Raw genomic sequence first — 19,409 nt, forward strand, 5'->3', positions numbered from 1 at the left:
CTAACCACACTCTGCTAACTAACCACACTCTGCTAACTAACCACACTGCAGAACCTGGAGCAAGTCACCAGGCAGAACTGGGCACCTCTCCTTCCACCCACTCTGAGTATTTTCTGAGTGATTTGGATAGAGTATTTTACTGTAAAGATGATGCCATACACTAACAACATACACAGTGTATTTGCAGTTGGCAGCCACCTTTTACTCTGTCCCTCCACCCAATGCATGCAACAAGTTAGATTCACTTTCCCTGACACAGGTCTTAGCAGGGTGATTGCCTATGAAAAACAGCCATTTAAATTCCAGACTATACAGACTCAAATTACTCTAGTAATTTAGTAATCTAATACCATAGTACTGGTATTGGATGTTTTCAGACAGGAGCTTTCCCAACCGACTTTCCATTTAGTTCAACATAAAATTCTCTACAATGTGGCAGTAGAAGTCCAGCTGGGGTGTAACTGCACCACAACCTGGGCCAAACTAAAGCAGAGAATGTTTCCTCCCCATGTATCTAGTGTCCTTCAGAGGTCCTCCAACTGTTTTACCTCCTATGAGCTTCACTAATTTAATTCTATTGGGAAGAATAAAACTTGATGGAGAAGCAAATATCACAAACAGGAAAGCTGAAGAGGCTCAGTTTCTTTTATAAACACCAGGACCCTCTCAGAACATCTGCATCTCAGGATTCTGAGAATCTTTCTCTACTCTTGGGCACAGATGTAGAAGGTACAAGCACAGATCAACCTCAGCTCAGCTCCATCCTCTCCTTAGGGGAAGGAAGGTTGAAGAAAGCAGGGCAGTTTCTTCCCCCTGACCCAAATCAATCCCTGTACCAGTGATGCAGAGCACACAAGTTCCTTATGGCACAGGACAGGACTTGGCTTCAGCCATGACCTTTCTATAACAATAAGACTAAAAACTTGGAGTTTTTAAGAGAGAAATGGGTGGTTCAAACCCTGTGTTTAATGTCAGTGAACTTGCTGAATCACTGCTTGGGGAAACTGGTCCAATGCTTTATGCATGACAGCTGCTCAGTGAGTCCAGCTCCCAACTCAGGACCTACAGAACAAACCAGCTGCCTGACACTTCTTACAGGATTTCTGGGGCAGCATTTCTGATGAAAATGCTGCCATGGAACACTTTCAAATGTCACTTTTCTGACTACTTGCAAGCATTAAGGAATAAACATTTCTGCCCTTGAGAATAGATCACTTAAATATTATTCTGCAAGTAACTCTCCATTGAAGAGCCAGGAAAGCTGAAACTTGACTGCTTTTGCACTACAAAACCAGTTCTACCACTTACCTCCAGGGCACTGGGCAGTTCATTGCAACAGCTCTTTCACAAACACTGTCTGGGATCATTCATTGCACAACAAGTAACAAAAACTGGCCAAAAAATGTGCTGGTACCAAGCTCAGAGCTGGAGTTACCAGCTCTAAGATTTACAAGTACAGCAAGTTTAAAGGCAACATGATGAAATAATGCACAGATAGGATTCACTTCCCCTTCAGTGCCAATCACAGAACCACAAATTCGTGGCATGATATGCTGATACCACACTGGTAACCTACCATCTAATGCTGCAGCTTAAGAAATCAAAGACAGACTGTGGCTTTCTGGCATTTCAATAAAGCCATAAACCAAGTGCAGATGTGGTGGAAAACACACAATCAAAATTAAAACAGAAAACAAGAAAATAAGTTTGAGAAAAGTTTTTTTCAAGAAATAGTTTGGTTTTGGTGATAACCATTACAGGAATAAACACCCCAATATTTTTATTCTTATTAAGTAATGTTCTCCATTTTTAATTTAAAAAAAATAGAAATTCAGAGGGCATCAGCAAAACCAAACATATTTCCATCTGCTCTTATCATCCTTAACTCACTTGTTCCTCATTAAATCCAGTCACCTCATATAACTGTCCTATGGTTTACAGCTGTTTTGTGGTTTTTAGCCAATGGAAGTTTAAGCAGAGGAGATGTGTGGAATTTTATGAACTGTACAGCTCAGGACAATTGTTGGCACAGAGTCCTGTAAAAGAAACAAGATGCGACATTTAAGTAAAACAAACTTTTCTTGTTTAGATAATTATACTTACATCTCCTTCAAGGCTGAGCTTGCTTAAAATTTCGTGAACAGTAGACATCTTGAAAGGATGCTGGAGGGAGAGAAAAAGAGACAAAGTAGACATAAATATATTTACAGTTACATTTGTGTTACACAGTCTTGGAACACTGCAGTACTTAGTGACACCATCCCAAGGATCTGCCAATCCCAAGCTAGAAAGCAGATTTAAGAGTTTCCAAGCCACAGCACCATTAATAATGCAACAGCGAGAGGTCTTCATTCTATTGTACAATAAAAATTCCTTAAATAAGCATTTCTTCTGCATTTTAAATACTTAAACTTGCGAACTGGAGAATCTCTACTGGAGAAACAGAATTGACTAAGCCTACAAATCTTGCAGAAAAATGGTGCAGAAACATTACAGCCTGGGCCAGCTCAAAGCCAACAGGCAGCAACAAGTCAGACACTCATGGAACACAGTGGCACTATTTACTGTCACACAGGCATTTTACAAAAACATCACCCTGTTTGATCCTTAACCCTGGATGCACCATCCTGTGGTTTTGTAGTGGCTCCCCAGTACAAACACCAGTTAGTAACACGATTGTCAGACACCAGGTAACAAGGACTCCCTTAAAATGGCAGCTCCAAAAATAAGAGCCAGTGAGGCAAGAGAATCACTGCCAGAACCCACAGAACATCTCGCTAACGTGCACAAAAAAACAGACCAAACCCCAGCCCTGAGACAGATCAGACATGCTGCAGAAATGAACTCTGACGGGGTATGTTCATGATACAACACCTTGCCTTGTTTAAACTCTGCTTTCTGGTCAGGGAAGTTTGCCAGAGCTGTACCTCTGTTTTACTGGAAGGGTCCCTTGACTACAGAAAGGTTTTCCAAAGGTTATGAGCCAGGGGCAATATTTCAGAGGCTTGATGCTTTCCCAAAGCTCTGCTCTCAGATTTCTCTGTGGAAAGGAAAGGCATTATCACTCACACAACCACCCAGTCCTCCAGGATGGCACCTGCAGCAAACATTACTTCACCTGTTGGAATTCAGCCTTGTTTCCTAGGATCTCCACAGTGCAGGTGCAGAGAGCACTGTTCCACAGGGAGAAGAGCTGGGCTTCAGGAGAGTGGAAGAGAAGGGCAGCAGCACCTCAAAGCCAGTGACTCTGCACTGATACCTGAGCCTGGTACCAACACTGCTCAGTGCTCAGCCAGCTGCCATCCCTTCCCTGCTCCCCAGCCCAGCTCCCTGGCTCTGCCCTCCCAGCCACCTCCCAGCACTGTGCAGCCAGTCCTGGCCATGTCCTTCCAGTTGGCCTTCAGGTTTATTTTTTATCCTCCATCAGTCCCTCTCCTGATGGTATGGGGGCTTTCTCAGGCCCCCCAGGCAAATTTCCCAGACCAATCTCCTTTCCACTCAATGATCAATCTGAAATTAAGAGCTCAGAGAACCAGAAAGAAGTTTGAAATAGTTTCTTAATAATGGAGATCCGGTTAAAACTCTAGAACAAGTGTTTATTTTTTATTTTAGCTCCTGTAAATCAAGAAAAAGGCAGAGAAATCTTTTACTTTTGGTAGATATAGCAAGTGCTATAAGCATAAAACCCATCAACACAATTACACAGCCCTTGCAGTGTAACTGCTGTAATCACACCTTTCCTCACTCAGAACACAGAAAGAAACCCTTTCATCTGCTGAAACAATCCAGGTTTAAGCAACTAAAGCAACTTAACTTCAAACAGAAATTAAGATTCAAGGGGAAGAAAAATAAGACAGAGAACAAAAATCACAGTCATGCATCAATGTATTTGAGAATAGATCTTTTTTCAGAGCAAAAACCCAACCCAAGCCTTTAAAGACAGGCTGCAGAAGTTGTAATAAGCTGCTACCTGCTGTTGGCACTATTAATCATGCTGGTTAGAGGGGACTGATACACTACTGCGTTATGAAAGTCTTGATGTTTACTCTTAATAAAATGAAGAGCCTAAGCAGTGAGACCTTTGTTCCCTGACAGTATTTCAGCCAACTCCAAAGATGGGCGACTGAAGTCCTTTGGTTTTGCTTGTCACAAAGAAAACACCAGTGAGAGTGAAGCACAGCAACTGCAGTATAATCTTTCACATTAAGAACAAATAGAATCACTGAACAGCTTTTAGCAAGGCTTCTGTTTCTAAACCCATTAAAAACCACACTGAATCAGGCTTGTTGGAACAAAAGCTTGGTCAGAGTCCAGGAACAGGCCTAACACACCCTCACGTAGAGCTGGAACTGGGAGGTTCATCTCACCACACACAGCAATGCCAGAGCAGCCCACTGCCCAGGAGCAGAGAGTGGCAAAGGGGAAATGGGAGCTTTGGCAAGAATCTTTGCAGAGAAAGATCTTTACTCAGAGAACAAATTCCTCTCTTGTCTCATCCTGCTCTGTAAGGCACTCAGATGGAGAACAGGCTCTCACTGTTCCCTGATGGACTGATTCTATCTGATATACTTTGGACAAGTACTGGATGGGTTTGAACATGTAAACAGAAAATACCTGCACTGACTTGTTCTTCCTCACGCTGGAGAAGAACCAAATTTTACCTTCCAGCTGTAAACTAATACTTCACTACCCTAAGGCAAGTTTCTACAACCAATTTCTAAACCCACATTATGCAATCCTGAATTACAACGATATTCTGCTAAAAGAAATGGCATGTTTTGGCCTCGACCCCCACAGAGGGCACTGGTTTGCAGGTCTGTTATTACACTGGCCCAGTCTCTATTCACTCCCTTATCCCCATAACTGTGTGGTAACAGAAGAATGTGTGTTTAAAAGCAGTCCCATGTCTCGATTCCCAGGGGCAGCTCCCAGACATCACAGCAGAAAACCCCCCTGGGATCCATGGAGAACTTTCAGGTATGCACAAACAACCGCATTGCTCAAGAAGCAGAGTTAGCATTTTAAGAAGCCCTTATTATAACTAGACAGAGATCTGACCAAAGGGTGTTCCCAGGGATCTGAGCCAAGGAAACGGCATCCCCGGAATGAGGGAATGGAAACTCCTTCACTGGGAGCACATTTGTGCTGGGTCTCCAAAAACTAGGGCAAGGCCTATCACGAGAGGAGATGAGGGAGAGCAAGGAAGATCCACAATATCTGTTGTAAAGGAAATAAGGACTCAAAATCATCCATTTATATACAGTGTCAACCAAAAGCACAAATAAGCCAGGCTTGTATTTCCCCAAATCATCCAATAAGGTTTAGCAAATCATTTAAAGCCACTTTTTGGAGGGGAAAAAAATCAGCTTTAAAGGAAAGAATTTCAAAACCCATTAAAACCACGCTACCAGAAATATACTTTAACCATTCTCTTCCATAGACACTGCTAACAACACCCAGGATGTTCTATTCCAGGGAAATACTATGCACATACAAAATTAAGGATTTCTGTTTCTTCAAATACAAGTTATTCTTACTTGTGAGACTTTACAGAAAATTCTAGTTTGTTTTTTTTTAATCCAGGCAAACCATACCAAATGTAAGCTAATGGAAGTACACTCCCTAGGGCTGCTTATCACAGATATCTCCACCAACAGCAGGCAAACGCGGGGATGAATCACCCAGGGGCACAGAGCTTCCAAGAGTCTTTGACCTGTATGTCGGGGTCTGCACGTCTCTTTGCAGACACAGCATACGAACACGAGCACAAGAAGTAACGTTAAACAGAACTAGAGCCGCCCTGTGTGAGCACACAACTCACTTCCGCGTGACTATCCTGAAATCATTTCACTTCTCTTTCCGTTAAAATACACGGGAACATTCCTTTGCCTACCACCTCTCCTCACTCGAGGAGGAAGTGGTGTCCGAGCTGACTCACAATCCAGAGAGATCTCAGCAATTCTGCTCATGGCCAGGGCAGGGTGGGGGGAGAGCCGCGCCCAAGGCTGGCTCAGCGAGCGGGGACCCGCACGGGGCTCCGAGGGGGAGCGGACAGGCAAAGCTCGGGGCAGGGCTGTCCGTGCGGGGGGTCCCTGTGCCCCCCGGCAGCACTGCCCGTGCCAGGGGTCCCTGTGCCCCCCGGCAGCACTGCCCGTGCCAGGGGTCCCCGCTGCCCGAGCCATCCGCAGCCGCACCCTGGGCAGGAGGGCAGGGAAGGGGCCGCTGCCCCGGGCTCGGGCGGGTCCGGGCTCCTCCGCGCCCGCGGGAGTCATTCCAGCCCCGCTTCATCCGAACGAACCCCGCCCTCAGCGGCCGGCACCGCTGGGAAGCGAATTGACAGCACCACGGGCAATGCAGCCGAGCCCTCGTGCACCTTAGCGAGGAGCAGGAACGAGTACCTGGGGAAGTTTGACCAAGTTTGGGGCCGGTCCCTCTTTCCTGAGCGCGGCCGCCACACCCAGCGCCGGTGCGGGGCTCACGGAGCTCCCTGGGCACAGCCCCGCCCTTGGCCCCGCAGTCCCACCGTGGGACCGGGCACGGAAAAGCCCGGGGCGGGCAGGGCCGGGGGCAGTGAGCAGAGCGAGGGTGCGGGAGGGCGGCGGCCGCACCGGCCCCTGTCCCGCACCGGCCCCCGCCCCGCGTCCCGCCGCGCAGTGCCCGCACCGGCCCCGCACCAGCCCCTGTCCGGCACCGGCCCCCGCCCGCTCCGCTCCTGCCGCATCCCGACCCCGCCCGCACCCGGCCCGGCCGCGCTGCCCGGCGAGGGCTCACCTGGCTGGGGCTGGGCGGCTCTGGCTCTGCAGCGGCTCCGGCGCTCTGGCAGCGGCTCTGGCAGCGGCTGTGGGGCCCGCGGCCGCCCGGGCGGGGTTTTGTAGGGCCGGGCGGCCCCTCCCGCCCCGGCGCTGACTCACCGGCCGCGCCCCGAGCGGCACCGGGACAGGGGCAGGGGCGCGGTGGGCACGGGCTGGGCAGAAGCGGCCCCTCCCTCCGGCCCCGCGGGGCCCTGCCCCCGTCCCCGGGGGCTCTGGGGATGCGGAGGAGGCACCGGGAGCAGCGCCCCGGGGTGCAGGGTCGGGGCTCAGCCCTCGGCCCCCCTTCTCCAGCTGCCTGGGGCCGCCCGCCTGTCCGATGGAGCTGCCGGTGCCCCCGGGGGAGGCAGCCCCCGTACCCCGCCCCAAACCCTCCCCTGCGGTACTGGGACAGCGGGTGTGTGGCAGCCCGGGCTCTGGGCTCCCCGCAGCAGGGTGACAGGGGCAGCACCCGAGCCCCGCTGTGCAGCGCCCGGCCGGGCCCGCACAGCCCCGCACGGCCCGGACCCCGCACGGCCCCGCCGGGCACTCCCTGCCACCGTCAGAACGGCTCCTCCCGCCCTGGGCTCACCCACGGCCAAGCCGGATGGCCCGAGCCCTCGGCCACGGCCAAGCCCAATTCCCCCAGCAGGGCTCAGGGTGCAGTCCCGGCTGGGAGAGGGCTCGGTGACGTCTGCCCCCAGCAATAAACCCCGGGAGACACAGCCGTGAGCTCCGCTCTGAGTCTCACTGAATCACGCTCAGATAACCCCGACGGGCCACCACACCCAGCACAGGGCAGGAAGTCAAAGCTTCTGCCAGTCTGAGCAGTGAAAAAGAAATTTCTGAAGCCCAGGTCTTACACTTGAGGTGACTCTTTCAGCCCAGCAGTGTGACCAACTTATTGGTGATCGATCTCAAATACTTCAGAAAAAAGCAAGCACTCCCCACTCCCACGGCATACAGTTATTCCTGTAACTTCAGCGTGGTTTTCTTAAGCCCTTGCAGGTGAACAGATGCAGGTAGTCCTTTCAAGACTATGTTGTCACACAGTGGTTTTGATTCTGCACAGAGATATCTGTCTCTGGTAGAAGGTTTTCTTTGTAGGCATAGACAGAGATGTCTTCTGGCAGATGAGGGGGGTAAAAAAGTTTTAGGCTTAAGCAGGTGCATAAAAACAGTGTTAGCAAAAGCTGGCAAACACACAAGAGAGAAGACCATGGGCTGACAGGCAATGCAATTGCTGGGATGAAACAAGATCAGTGATACAAAAAGGGAGAAATACTAAGAAATATTACACAACTTCAAACATGAAGGCAACAGAGTGGACACATGAGCTGGTCATTGCAGAAGGTGAAAATAATGTTAACAGGCACATCATGGAGCAGTGGTTTGTCAGAGAACACTGGTGCCAGGATTGCACTAGTTTGACTCATTAGCTTGCTTTTTGTCAAGGCCACTGTCATTAGTTTCTCTGTCTATTACCAAACCTGTCTTTCAAAATTAATTCCTGGTTATCCCACTTCAACCAGCGTCTGTCACTAACAGTTAAACAGATTACTTTCCCCTGCTTTTCAGATTTCTTAGAAAAAAATATCACTGACAACTTGGAAATGTGATTCACAGATCAAAAATTCTTAAAATCCTAGAAATAACAGCCACTCTGCACTGCAGTATTCATCAGGGGCTTTAAACAGGGATAAGCAGCTGAGCAGAGGCCAGAGGCCCAATTTGCCCACTAATGGCTGCACAATCCCTCAGGGGTAGTTTTTTAACCCCCAATTCTTGTCAAGCATTATTAAAACAAAAGCAACTACAACATCCTCAGCCAAAGAAAGTGTTTTCACACCTGCAATGTATTGCCAACATGCAATATATGTATGTTGCACTCCTGTATCCAATCTGCTGAGTCACATATTAATGAACTGAGAGGAACACATTCATTCTCTTAACTGAACATCCATTTGCCTTTCAGTCCTCTACCTCGGCCTGTTCCAATGGCACTACTACTCCCACTTCCTGAGAAATGTTGGGTTTTTTAAATAATTCAATACTTCTTAAAATATGAATAGCTCATCCACCACCATTAATTTTGGCTAACTAGATCTTCATATGAACAGTTTGCAAAAACTTGGATATCAAGTGAGCTATTATCATTATAGCCAACAGCCTCAGAAATGTTGTCTCTAACATCCAGCTTAATCATCAGTTATTCAATCTCAGGATCACACATTCACCTCAGTTTAAAATGGACAGCAGCCTCTCTCAACTCACACAAGCTCCAGGGACTGTTGAAGTGATTTCAACAGAAAAAAAGAGTGACAACAGGAAAAAAAGAAGAGTAACTACATTCAGAGCCAGGAAGATACGAACACTAAATTCCAACATATTACAAATTCCCTCAACTGCTCTCTGATTATGTAGGCCAACTGACATCAAAGGCACTTGTACCAGCTGGGGACTCTGAGTAGGATGAACAGCAGAAAACACATCCACACTTCTGGCACAATAACCAGCCATACCCCAACACCAAGGCCACGGATCCTGCCCATGAAATTACGATATATTCTTCACACCTTTAAGAAAAAACTCTGCAAAAGCAGCGAGTCAAGGCAGGCAGCACTCAGCCTGTGGAAACAGGAAAGCCAAACAGGGAAAGGAAATTAATTAACAGGAAATCAGCAACCAAGTGTTTGAGTCACTTGTTAAAATGGGACATGAGGTTGTATGTCACACAGGTTACTTCTGAAGCTTTACCCAAAGCTTGGAGGGTTTGTACAGCACCTACCACAAGGGGCTGTGGTCCATGAGCACTGTTCCTGGGCACTACACTGCAGTAACCATGTCAGCATGAGCCTGGAGAAAAGGCTGGGACACCAGTGTCTGTGTCTGCCTCACACAAGATTTACTGGAAGCAAACATGCTTCAACAAGCCTGTGAGGAAGGCAGAGCCAAGAAACGTTTTCGATTTGTTCTCACATTGCTCAGTCCCTGCACTCCCCCAAAGTACCTGCATAGAAGGTCATATTTCAAATAACCAGCAACTCCTTCAGCTGCAATTCCCTCTCTGTGACCTCTGGCTTCCTGCAGGCTTCCCACAGCTATCAGAGAGAGCACACTGCCTGGACTGGAGCTCCACAGAGTCCTGGGGATGGAAAAACAAATACAATTGTGCCAACTTCTCATTTACCCTTCTGATTGTTCACTGATTGAGCTTCATCCTGTAATCCATAGACATGCTGTAGGTCCAGTTATTCCATCCTCTCAGACTCAGTGACATTATCATGGCTAACTCTACCATTCTTTTGTTACTGCTTAATATTGTTTGATATTAATTTTATCTTTTTTTCTCCCTCTTTCAATTCAGTATATCGTTTTCCACCCCCCAACACCTTTGATTTTTCCAGTCATTATCTTCTTATTATGTTACACTACTGGAGGCTTGATGTGCTTAACTCGAATACTCAACTGAGGTTCCCCTCTGACCCAAACTTTATCTTTGCAATAAAATCTCTGCATTTGGGGTCACTCCAGCTGATTTTTTTCTCACTTCTGTCTGACTGTTTTGCTCCTTCATCTACACAGCTCTGGCTCACACTCTTTCAGGAGGCTGTCTACAAAACACAAAGTGCATTAACACTGGAGCTACGAAGGCCACAGTTCTGTACACGTGTATTGCTCACTTAAACCTGCTTCTTCAGCTGAAAACAAGGGGGGAGGGATCAGGAGAAAGGACTTTCTGGTTTAGGTGTGACTGAGCCTCTGTGTACTGTTGTTGTATCCCTGAATGTGTTATGTTGCAAGAGGATAATATAAATTCCATTCTGATTAGCATATGGAGCAGGCAGACCTCTGGGCGTTGTTTTTGCATCTTGATTATCAGGTCTAATTTGGGAACTGCCAGGATACAAATACACACAGATTTGTTATTAGCACTTAATCACAGGTTACAGAGAAAGTTAAATATAATTTATAAGTTAGGCTAGTTAGGTTCCCAGGGGAACAAATTGGCAAGTTATTATGTCTATGGCTACAGAAGAAAGGAGGAAGGACTCCTGCTTAACACACCTAGTAAAACTAAACACTGCAAGTGTTTAACTTGTTTACCCGAGGGAAGGGGAGTTGTGTTTTGATTTGTTTGGCTTTTTTTTTTTATTCCGGGGGGAGTGAGGGGGTGTTACTCTAAATATTACAGAACTGTTATCCCAACGCCTGTTTTTGAAAAATAGACTATATCCCAGAATATCAGTGCCAACTTTCATCTAACACAATACCAGAGAACCAGACATCTTGTTAGGTGCTCCACCTAACCACCTAAGCCCTCGGATCAGTTCTATTCTGTGCAATCTCATTCCTACACTACATGCACATTCCTGCACAAATGTTATTCTCCACTCAGAATTTCATTTACTTGAAATAATCCCTTTTAAAGAGCTAGACTTAATCTCTGGAATGATCTTGTGTGTTGGCCAGATCTCCAGTATTTTGTTCTGTGTGTGTTCCACAAATGAACACTACAGTAGGTAAGGCAGCTGGCATTTGCTGGTCCAGCCTGGGAACAGAGAGGTTGTGTGAGATGAGCAGGTCATCCTGGATAAAAACTGGCCCCTGGACTGGATGCCTTGCAGTGCTATGGTTTGTTGGGTGATCTTACACTGTTGCCTTGATCAGGGCCTGTTCTTTGACTGTTGACTCTTCAGGGCAAAGACTAAGTATTGTATCTGCTAAAGAAAATGGTAGAGAACACAAATTACTTCATCAAGACACAAGAATAAATTAGATTCATCAAATTGTTTCCAGTTTACCTTCATGTGTTTCATAGAAAGTCTACAAAACATGAAAGCTGATATAATCTTCTTAAAGGGTATATTTTAGCAGTCATTGTGACTGGCAAAGACATGACAGGCAGTATGTCCTACAGGTACTTCCCAAGGAGAATCTCAGTGCCTCACACATAAGAACCTGACAGCAAATGCTCTTCATAGCCAGTAAAACATCTGTCTCTATCCTCCACCAGTTGGCTGCATCTTGCACTTGACTTCTAAAAGTTTCCTCTTACACTTTACAACTCTATATTTGCAAATTAATGTCTGTCTGCTGTTCAGTATCCCTCTTGTGACACTTTCATGCACGTCTGACCACAACCTTAGTTTGAACTCTCATTTATTTTCAAAGATTTTCCTCCTCACCAGTGCCAATAACACCATCATCCTCCCCCTTTCATCTCTCACTCTCAGTGGCTCTCCATCCACTCCAAGCCCATGGGCACAAGGGGTTTGCCTCCACAGAGAACCACATGCCTGGGTGCCTTGGGATCCCAAACTAAGACAAGAGAGTAACAAAGCAAAATATTAGCTAAGATCATAGTTACAGTCAGAAAGAAACTCCTTTATATATTCACAAAACCTAATAATAAACAAAGCTGTATCAGGGCACACATAAGCCTAAATAAAGTCACCACCACTTGGCAAAAATCATAAAGTTTAGGTCACTGTGGTGCAACTCATTGCCCACTGTCCACAGGAAACAACCTGGACTCTGCTCTGTGCAGGTGCTCAGGAGGAAGCAAACCCCTTTGTTACTCATCTGGCTGACACGGTGACAACAAGGGCCACCAACTTCAAAGGTGCAATAGGCTTTTTTCCTTCATGACTCAGTCCAGGCTCCTGCACCTTCTCTCCTGTTTGGGGCATGGTAACTGCAGTAAGCCAGAGAGGTTTACACTCCAGTGAGACAGAGTCAGAGAGGAATATGCACCAGGAACAAACACTAAACCAGCAATTCAGGCACATGTGTAGCAAAGAACAGCAAAGGGACTCCTCTGGCACACATTCAGCATGAGCATTACCAGTCTCTGCAGCTCAATCCCATTTCTAACCCAAACCCTGAATCACCAGCACTTTGGTTTTTCAGCTGCCTCCGAGAGTAATCATCTGGTGAGGAGGAGAGGTCGCCTGGATACAAACACAAACACCAATGAAACACTTGCCAAGTCCCTCGCACTGGTATTGGCGGCTGGAACAAACTCAGCGTCTTCACACTGAATGAAACAGTGGCAGGATACAGAAACAAACAGTCACTATGTGTGTAACCACGTTGCAGGGCATTTCCTCAGCCCCCCGGGGACTTCCCGAGGCTGCTTCAGAGCCAGCTGCCTTTTAATGCAAAGATCAGGCGGTCTGAGACAAAAAAAGAACTGTAAAGGACTGTCAGATATTAAAAAAGTTTACTTGCTGTTCTCAGATTACCATCAATACCCTCAATCGCAGTTTTAAGTACTCAGGGCTGGAGAGTTGCAGGTCCATCCCAACCCAGGTATCATGCTGTCTTTAGCCCTACTACTAATTCTTTAAGTAGTCCTCTAACAGGTTAAACAGACCCATGTCAAACCCAAACCCACTCTGCTGAGCTCAGCTTTCTCAGCAACATCAGCACAATGCTGCCAGCATAAACAGGCTACTTAAGGGACATTTTAAACCCATTTACACGTCCCAGCGCCTAAAACGATCCCGGCTGCCAGCTCTGGAATGCAGTTCCCCAGACTGCCCCACACTGGAAACATCACCAGGGCAGGAGGAGCCCCTGACATCACCCAGAACAGAGCAGCAGAAATAATCACCGCAGAGTTGGGCCTGTCTTGCCAAAGGACAGAAACAGCTACAAAAGATGGAAGCTGCCAAAAGTCCTCAGGGAATTTTTTCCTAGGAACAGCGTTAAAAAGGTTTGATGTAAACCCAAGTCTGTTCTGCTTCATTGTTTCCCATCATTATGTGCTCTTTCCACTTTAGTGACTCATAACAAAAACAGTCCCATGGTTTGGATTAATCTCCTGGCCTCTGCCAAAGCACTGGGGAGGCTGTCACACCTTAAATATGTCCCTGGGAATCCTGGGGAATAATTCTGCAAGTTTGAAGGAATCTAATTAAGCACCACCTAAACTTACTCTAAAAATCCTTAAAGTGCAGGTCCCTACGGCAAATCTGGAGGCTGATAACTGCATACTGCAAAAATTATCTCCTTGTTTAACATCAGGCCACCTCTGAAACGACCCATGGAAATGAATTTTAAAATCACTTACAGTGTAAAGTTCCCTGGCAGAAGTCAGCACACTGTTATTACAGCAATCTGGAACACAGCTGCAAATTTTTTGTTAAAAATCAACCATTCTGTGAAATTACAGGGAAGTTTTTTAGCCGCTTATTTGTTTTAAAACATCAACCCTGTTTGAGCAAAAAATCACATAAAACACATGATTTTGAGAAAGTTCTTACATGGCCTGAACTTCATTACCTAAATTAGGCTCAGCTGAGATACTGAGAACAAACGATACCTTGTAAGACAAAGGAACATCACAGATTTTGATCACACAGGACTGTCTGCACTGATGATTTTGTTACTCTTTCACGTGGTATCTTACAGTTTTAGAGAAAATTTAAGACAAAGTAACTTGACTTCAAGAAAGCTGTTGATTGAGAGAAAGGGAATGGCTGTTATCAAGAGATTTGTTTCTGCCAGGCAGGCTAAGACTTGCTTTTCCAGGTCAGAAGCACAGGTTTGAATTCTAAAACCAGAGATCTTTTCCTTTAATGAATCAGAAAAGAATATATTAAAAGCCTGTTGTTTTAGCATGAAGGAGTACATGGAACACTTAACATTTTCACTAACATTTGCTTTCAAACAAGCCTTCAGTAAACACCTGTGCCTGAGCTGGGTGACTTCCACAGCTGTGTCCTGCCAGTGCAGGACAGGGGGACAGAACTCACACTGGGGACAGGGGGACAGAACAGAAGCCTGCAGTGCCAACACAACCACAGGGAATTTTCAAACAGGTTCTCAGCACCAAGGTTTATTTTCCCACTGCTCCTACCCTCCAGAAGTCATTGACACGAGGATGAGCAGCCACCACAGCGTGTGGTGAATAACTGAGCTCAAAGAGCAGAGGAAAGGAGGGAAGCCAAGAGGGCTGGTGAAGAACAGACACGGAGAGACAGGCAGGCACCTCCTTCCTGGGAGACACAGCCTGGACCAAGGAAAGCTGCAGGAAGGTCTTGATAGAATGGAAAACTAGAATCCCAGATTTAAGCCTCATCCTGAAACATACACACACACACAGTAGCAGGAAGCCATGGACATTTTTTAAGCCAAAGAAATATGTACAATATTTTACCTTCTCAGTTTGTCTATTTGGGCTGGTGGAAAACCTGTAAATGGAAGACAATGTACTCTTTTGATAAATATGATGTTGTGTGAAATATCTTCCCTGAAGAAGGTAGGAAACAAAACTTAGTTATTCGTGTACCAGCATACAAATTTACTGCTTGTTATTAAAACAACCAACCAAAGAGGCTGCACTGACAGGTCTACTGACCCACAAGACTGTTTTTCTCCAGACATAATGACAGTGTCAGTACAAAATTCTCTCCAGGTTTCTTAACCTCAGTGTGCTGCTTTTGGATTAAACAAGCCAGTCTAATCAATCTCACTGTGCATTCTGCTTGGGTTACCTAAAAGAAGCCAAAGAATTTCAACTGTGATGTGGGCACTTGTTAATTTGGAAGTGCCACAAAAGCTGCTGAAAGTAGCATGTGCGGCTTTGCAGTAACTGTACCTCCTTTTTATTTTCTTATTCTGCTATTTACAAAGAATATCCAGAGAGCTGCACAAGATTCCTGTCCTCCTGTCAGTCAAGGCAACAGAACTGCAGTTGACTACATGGTTCTGAAATAAATGGGGTTTGACTGCTGAGGTAGATTTTAATGTGGCTACACGATCTGCTCAGCAATGGGGTTCTGGCAGCTTCTCCTTCCCTCTTTTTTAAGCTCAAATTTAATCAGATCATTAAAATATTTGTTGAAGTGCTCTGTCTGCCTGGCAGTATAGCCCACACTAGACAGACTAATGAGTGACTTATTTCAGCAGGAATTTTTTTGGCATTCCTGGTGGTTTTTTGTTTTGAATTGTTTGTGCAAAGCTCTGGTAGGTGGAGCTTTTGAATCAATTGCAGCAGGCCTGGCACAGGATGGCACTCATGCTGTTCCTTAACTATAGGACAAACAAATGTTAAAGCCTGCATTAGATTAAGAGTCATGAACAACTTGAGTTATTTTCAAGGTTGCACCATTACTCCAAATCTCATTTTCAGTGATGAAATTAAATTCTAAACAAATACTCTCATTTCATTTATAGATGCTTTAAAATACTTTCTGAAAAATACATCAGAAGCATTGATCTCAGCACTGATTATTAACATGGATAGCTACAAATTCCTTTACAGAAAATCCTTCTGTTCTTCTTTCTATGCTTAAAGTACATCAGAAAGAACTGCTGTGGGAAGAGCCAGAGAGTCTCAGTAGGACACTCCTTTAAAATGACAGCACAAATGCTCTACAGCTGCAGCTCTGGGGGCAGCAAAGCTCGAGGGAGGCAAGAGGAACAGTCACAGGCCAGACTTTGTGTTAGATGTGTCCAGGAAAACAGTCAAGCTCTCAGGTACAAAGATACACCCTCGAGTTGGGGAATTCATAACATAAACTCCAGTTGAGAAGAACTGCAGCCAGCAACAGATTCTGCACCCAGAGGTACAGAGTTTGACACTTGGTACCTCAGTTCCAGCTCTGAGAAAATGCTAGACTGGTCCCTACTTTCCTTTTTTAACAGATGGTCACCTAAAAGGACCTGCCCATGAACCTTTGTATAAACTCTGGAAGCCTACCATGAGATCACAAAAACCTTGTAAGGAGATGCCCAAACTTTGACTCTAATTGTGCAGAGATGGGCAGTTACACCACTGAGACCTCCCCAGGAACACCCTCAGGACATGCTGCATAGACAGGAGAGTCTTCATTTGGCATCACTTTATTATCTTTGATATTGTTTTGTTGAGGAACTAATTGGCTCCTTTCCTACCTAAACATACAACTGTAGCTATTCTCAGGGTGCTCACACAGGGCAGTGCCAGCAAAGGACTGACTGCATTTAGGTAACATTATCAGCACCACTGGAGTATCCCAGAGAGGTTTGCTGTCTCTCTGGAGGCATTAGTTTCTAAAAGCCTGCAATGATGCAAGAATTCCGGATGCTCTGGACAAGGCACTGGCAAGGGAATGGACAGGGAATCTGTAGCTCTTACTGCAAGGTAAAATTGCAAAAATGGAATCTGGGTTACATGTCCTTGAGTAGCAAAATGCTTGAAACACCTTTGAAACACTCAAAAGCATGTCAAGGTTTATCAAACCCCAGAATTATTTTAAACCCCTAGATTTTTAAGTCAGGCTCATTACCTTTGTTCACAGAATTCTGCTGTGGTAGAGCTTGCTCTTATCTGTCTTCACTGACCACATTCAGTTGGTGGCAGCTGAGCAGTGAGAGCACTGCCGTGGTACCTGCTTGTTCCCGGGGCACAGGCAGGGCAGGGGACATTCCTGCCCATTCCTGCTGCCTCACAACGGAGCAATCCCGTGCACAGGTGAAAAGCTGTTTAGCTCAGTACCTCTGCCCAAGTTTCAGTGAAACCCAGATGTACTCACACCTCTTTGGGAAAGCTGGCTCTGAACACTGCCAGGGGAACCCCCACTGTCACACTGCAGGGAGCTGCCCTGGCTCACTGCATTACATACCTTGGGTCAACAATGTCAGCACACTTTTCCTTTTGGCTCTTCTGAACAAGGATATTGCCCTTGGAAAAATAAATAAATGGTCTTCCTTTATTAGGGCCATCACAGATAGGAAATGCACCTTTGTACAAGCACGTTGTGAGTGAACAGAAGGATGTGGTTGCTATACTCCAATAATCAGAGAATGTGTCACTGGGGGCTGTAATGGCCCCTCCCTTCCCACCATAGTTATTGTTACCTGATTCCTTTTAATATTGAGTTTAAAGTCACAATCTCTTAATATTTAAGTGGCAATACAAAAGTGGCAGTCTTTTAATATTTATTGGAATATTTTAATCTCAAATAACAAGAAGATTGTTTCCTCTGTATTACCTCTACTGTTACAGTTCATACAAAGCTACCACGCTGTCCTGGGAAGAACAGGGCTTTCATGCCTTTTCTTTTTCTTTCTCTCACTGGAAAAGCAGAGAAGTATCAATGCTGAGAAATGCCCTGAAGGCTGCACTAGGACTGACACTGATTAATAATCATGACACTAAACTATTCTACAAACCATTTAAAAATTGGCAGCATATTGTAGAGTCCCATAAAAACAGCCAAAACATCCCTCACCAAGGTACAGCAATGGTGTGTTCTCAGGCTTGCAGCTGGGTGGGGACTCACCTGCCTTCAAACAGCCATAAGAGCAGCCTTGAGATGACCCACAGGAGACCTTCCTGAGGCTCAGAATGGCTTTAATCAGCTTTTTGTCAATGACAGTCTTCCACCTACACTAGGTGGGGTGTAATTCAAACGATTTGTGCTTAAACAGATGGTCACCTGGCCATCAAAGGTGTTTTCTGGCATTGAGAAGAAAATTTAATTTGAGATAAATAATACAGGAATATATGTTTGAAAACATTTTAGAGTAATAATGTGGACACAGAGTAACAGAGTTTGAACCTGCAAACAAAATTCAAGAATCTCTGTAGAAAAATACATTTTAACAGCAATTTAAAAAACAAACAAACAAACAAACAAACAAAAAACCAAAAAAGGCAAATATACCTTCAGCAGAGAAATTTAACATATCAAGCAACAACAAAGCTTCTGGGAAGGACTGTACCCACACCTGTAAGAATGGATGTATCTTACAAAGAAAGAAGGAGCTTAGTTATGGAACTTCTCAGAGAAGCACCTGAGGAAGTTACACACCCAGTCAGACAAGGAGACTGAAAATGGCCCGGCTTTCACTAGCAGAATTAAAAGCAAGCTGAAATGGAGGTCAGCACTAAACATGCTGAAAGACTACACCTGAACTGACTTTTATATTCTTTTGGAGACAAGGTGCTATTTAAAACACAGGGCAAGCAAACCAGAAGCAAAAGAAATACCTCTTTAAATGGCTCAGTGCTGCTCCTGAACTTCCCAGCATGGGCTTGGAGAGCCCCTTGCTGTTGGCATCACCCACCTGCCAGCACAGAACGGATCCCAGCTCTGTGTTCCAGTGCCAGGCTGCACCAGGAGACAGAGAAAAAAATACAGTCAATCTTTTCCTAATATCCTGCACACAGACAGTGCCCACTGTGGTCCTAAGAGTTTTTGCAGTCCAACAGAAAAGGTGAAGGGGTTTTGCCAGTTCCAGATGGGAATGAAAGCAGTTTGTAAGTGATTCATCAGTGCACAGTGCAAATGAAATTTAAAAAAACCTCTTTTTACTACAGAAGAAAAGTTAAGATTTCACAGCCAATAGCCCATTGCAGTTATTCCCACCAACATAAAGAACTGATAAAAGTTGCATGGGTTTGCACATATGCCAACCAGTCACCTCAACTGCCGGGGAAAAACGCCTCTAGTCCCCCAAAACTAACTTCCAACTGTCTGAACACAAAGCCATCAATTTAATCTCCTAACAACCACCAGGGAATGGGGAGAACCAGATCTTATCCTCTGTTCCCAGAGGGCTCCTTCCATGTCCAGGGCAGTGGTTGGCAGCTCCAGGCTGAGTGACCAGTTGAGCTGGGCCCAG

The 19,409-nt window shown here is 45.6% G+C and overlaps 1 protein-coding gene across 1 annotated transcript in view; it reads right to left on the reverse strand.

Moving 5' to 3' along the window:
• ANXA2 (annexin A2) overlaps positions 1-6,879 on the reverse strand; it is a 27,915-nt gene extending 21,036 nt beyond the window's left edge. The window contains exons 1-2 of the mRNA XM_027704405.1: positions 6,772-6,879; positions 2,104-2,163 (exon numbers count right to left, since the gene is read on the reverse strand). Coding sequence (XP_027560206.1) covers positions 2,104-2,151 — 48 coding nt within the window. The 5' untranslated portion in view covers positions 2,152-2,163; positions 6,772-6,879. The remainder of the gene's footprint in view (positions 1-2,103; positions 2,164-6,771) is intronic.
• Positions 6,880-19,409: the final 12,530 nt, after the last annotated feature.

Source organism: Neopelma chrysocephalum, unplaced genomic scaffold (assembly GCF_003984885.1).
Source record: "Neopelma chrysocephalum unplaced genomic scaffold, ASM398488v2 Primary Assembly neopelma1_274, whole genome shotgun sequence".
Classification (NCBI taxonomy): domain Eukaryota; kingdom Metazoa; phylum Chordata; class Aves; order Passeriformes; family Pipridae; genus Neopelma; species Neopelma chrysocephalum.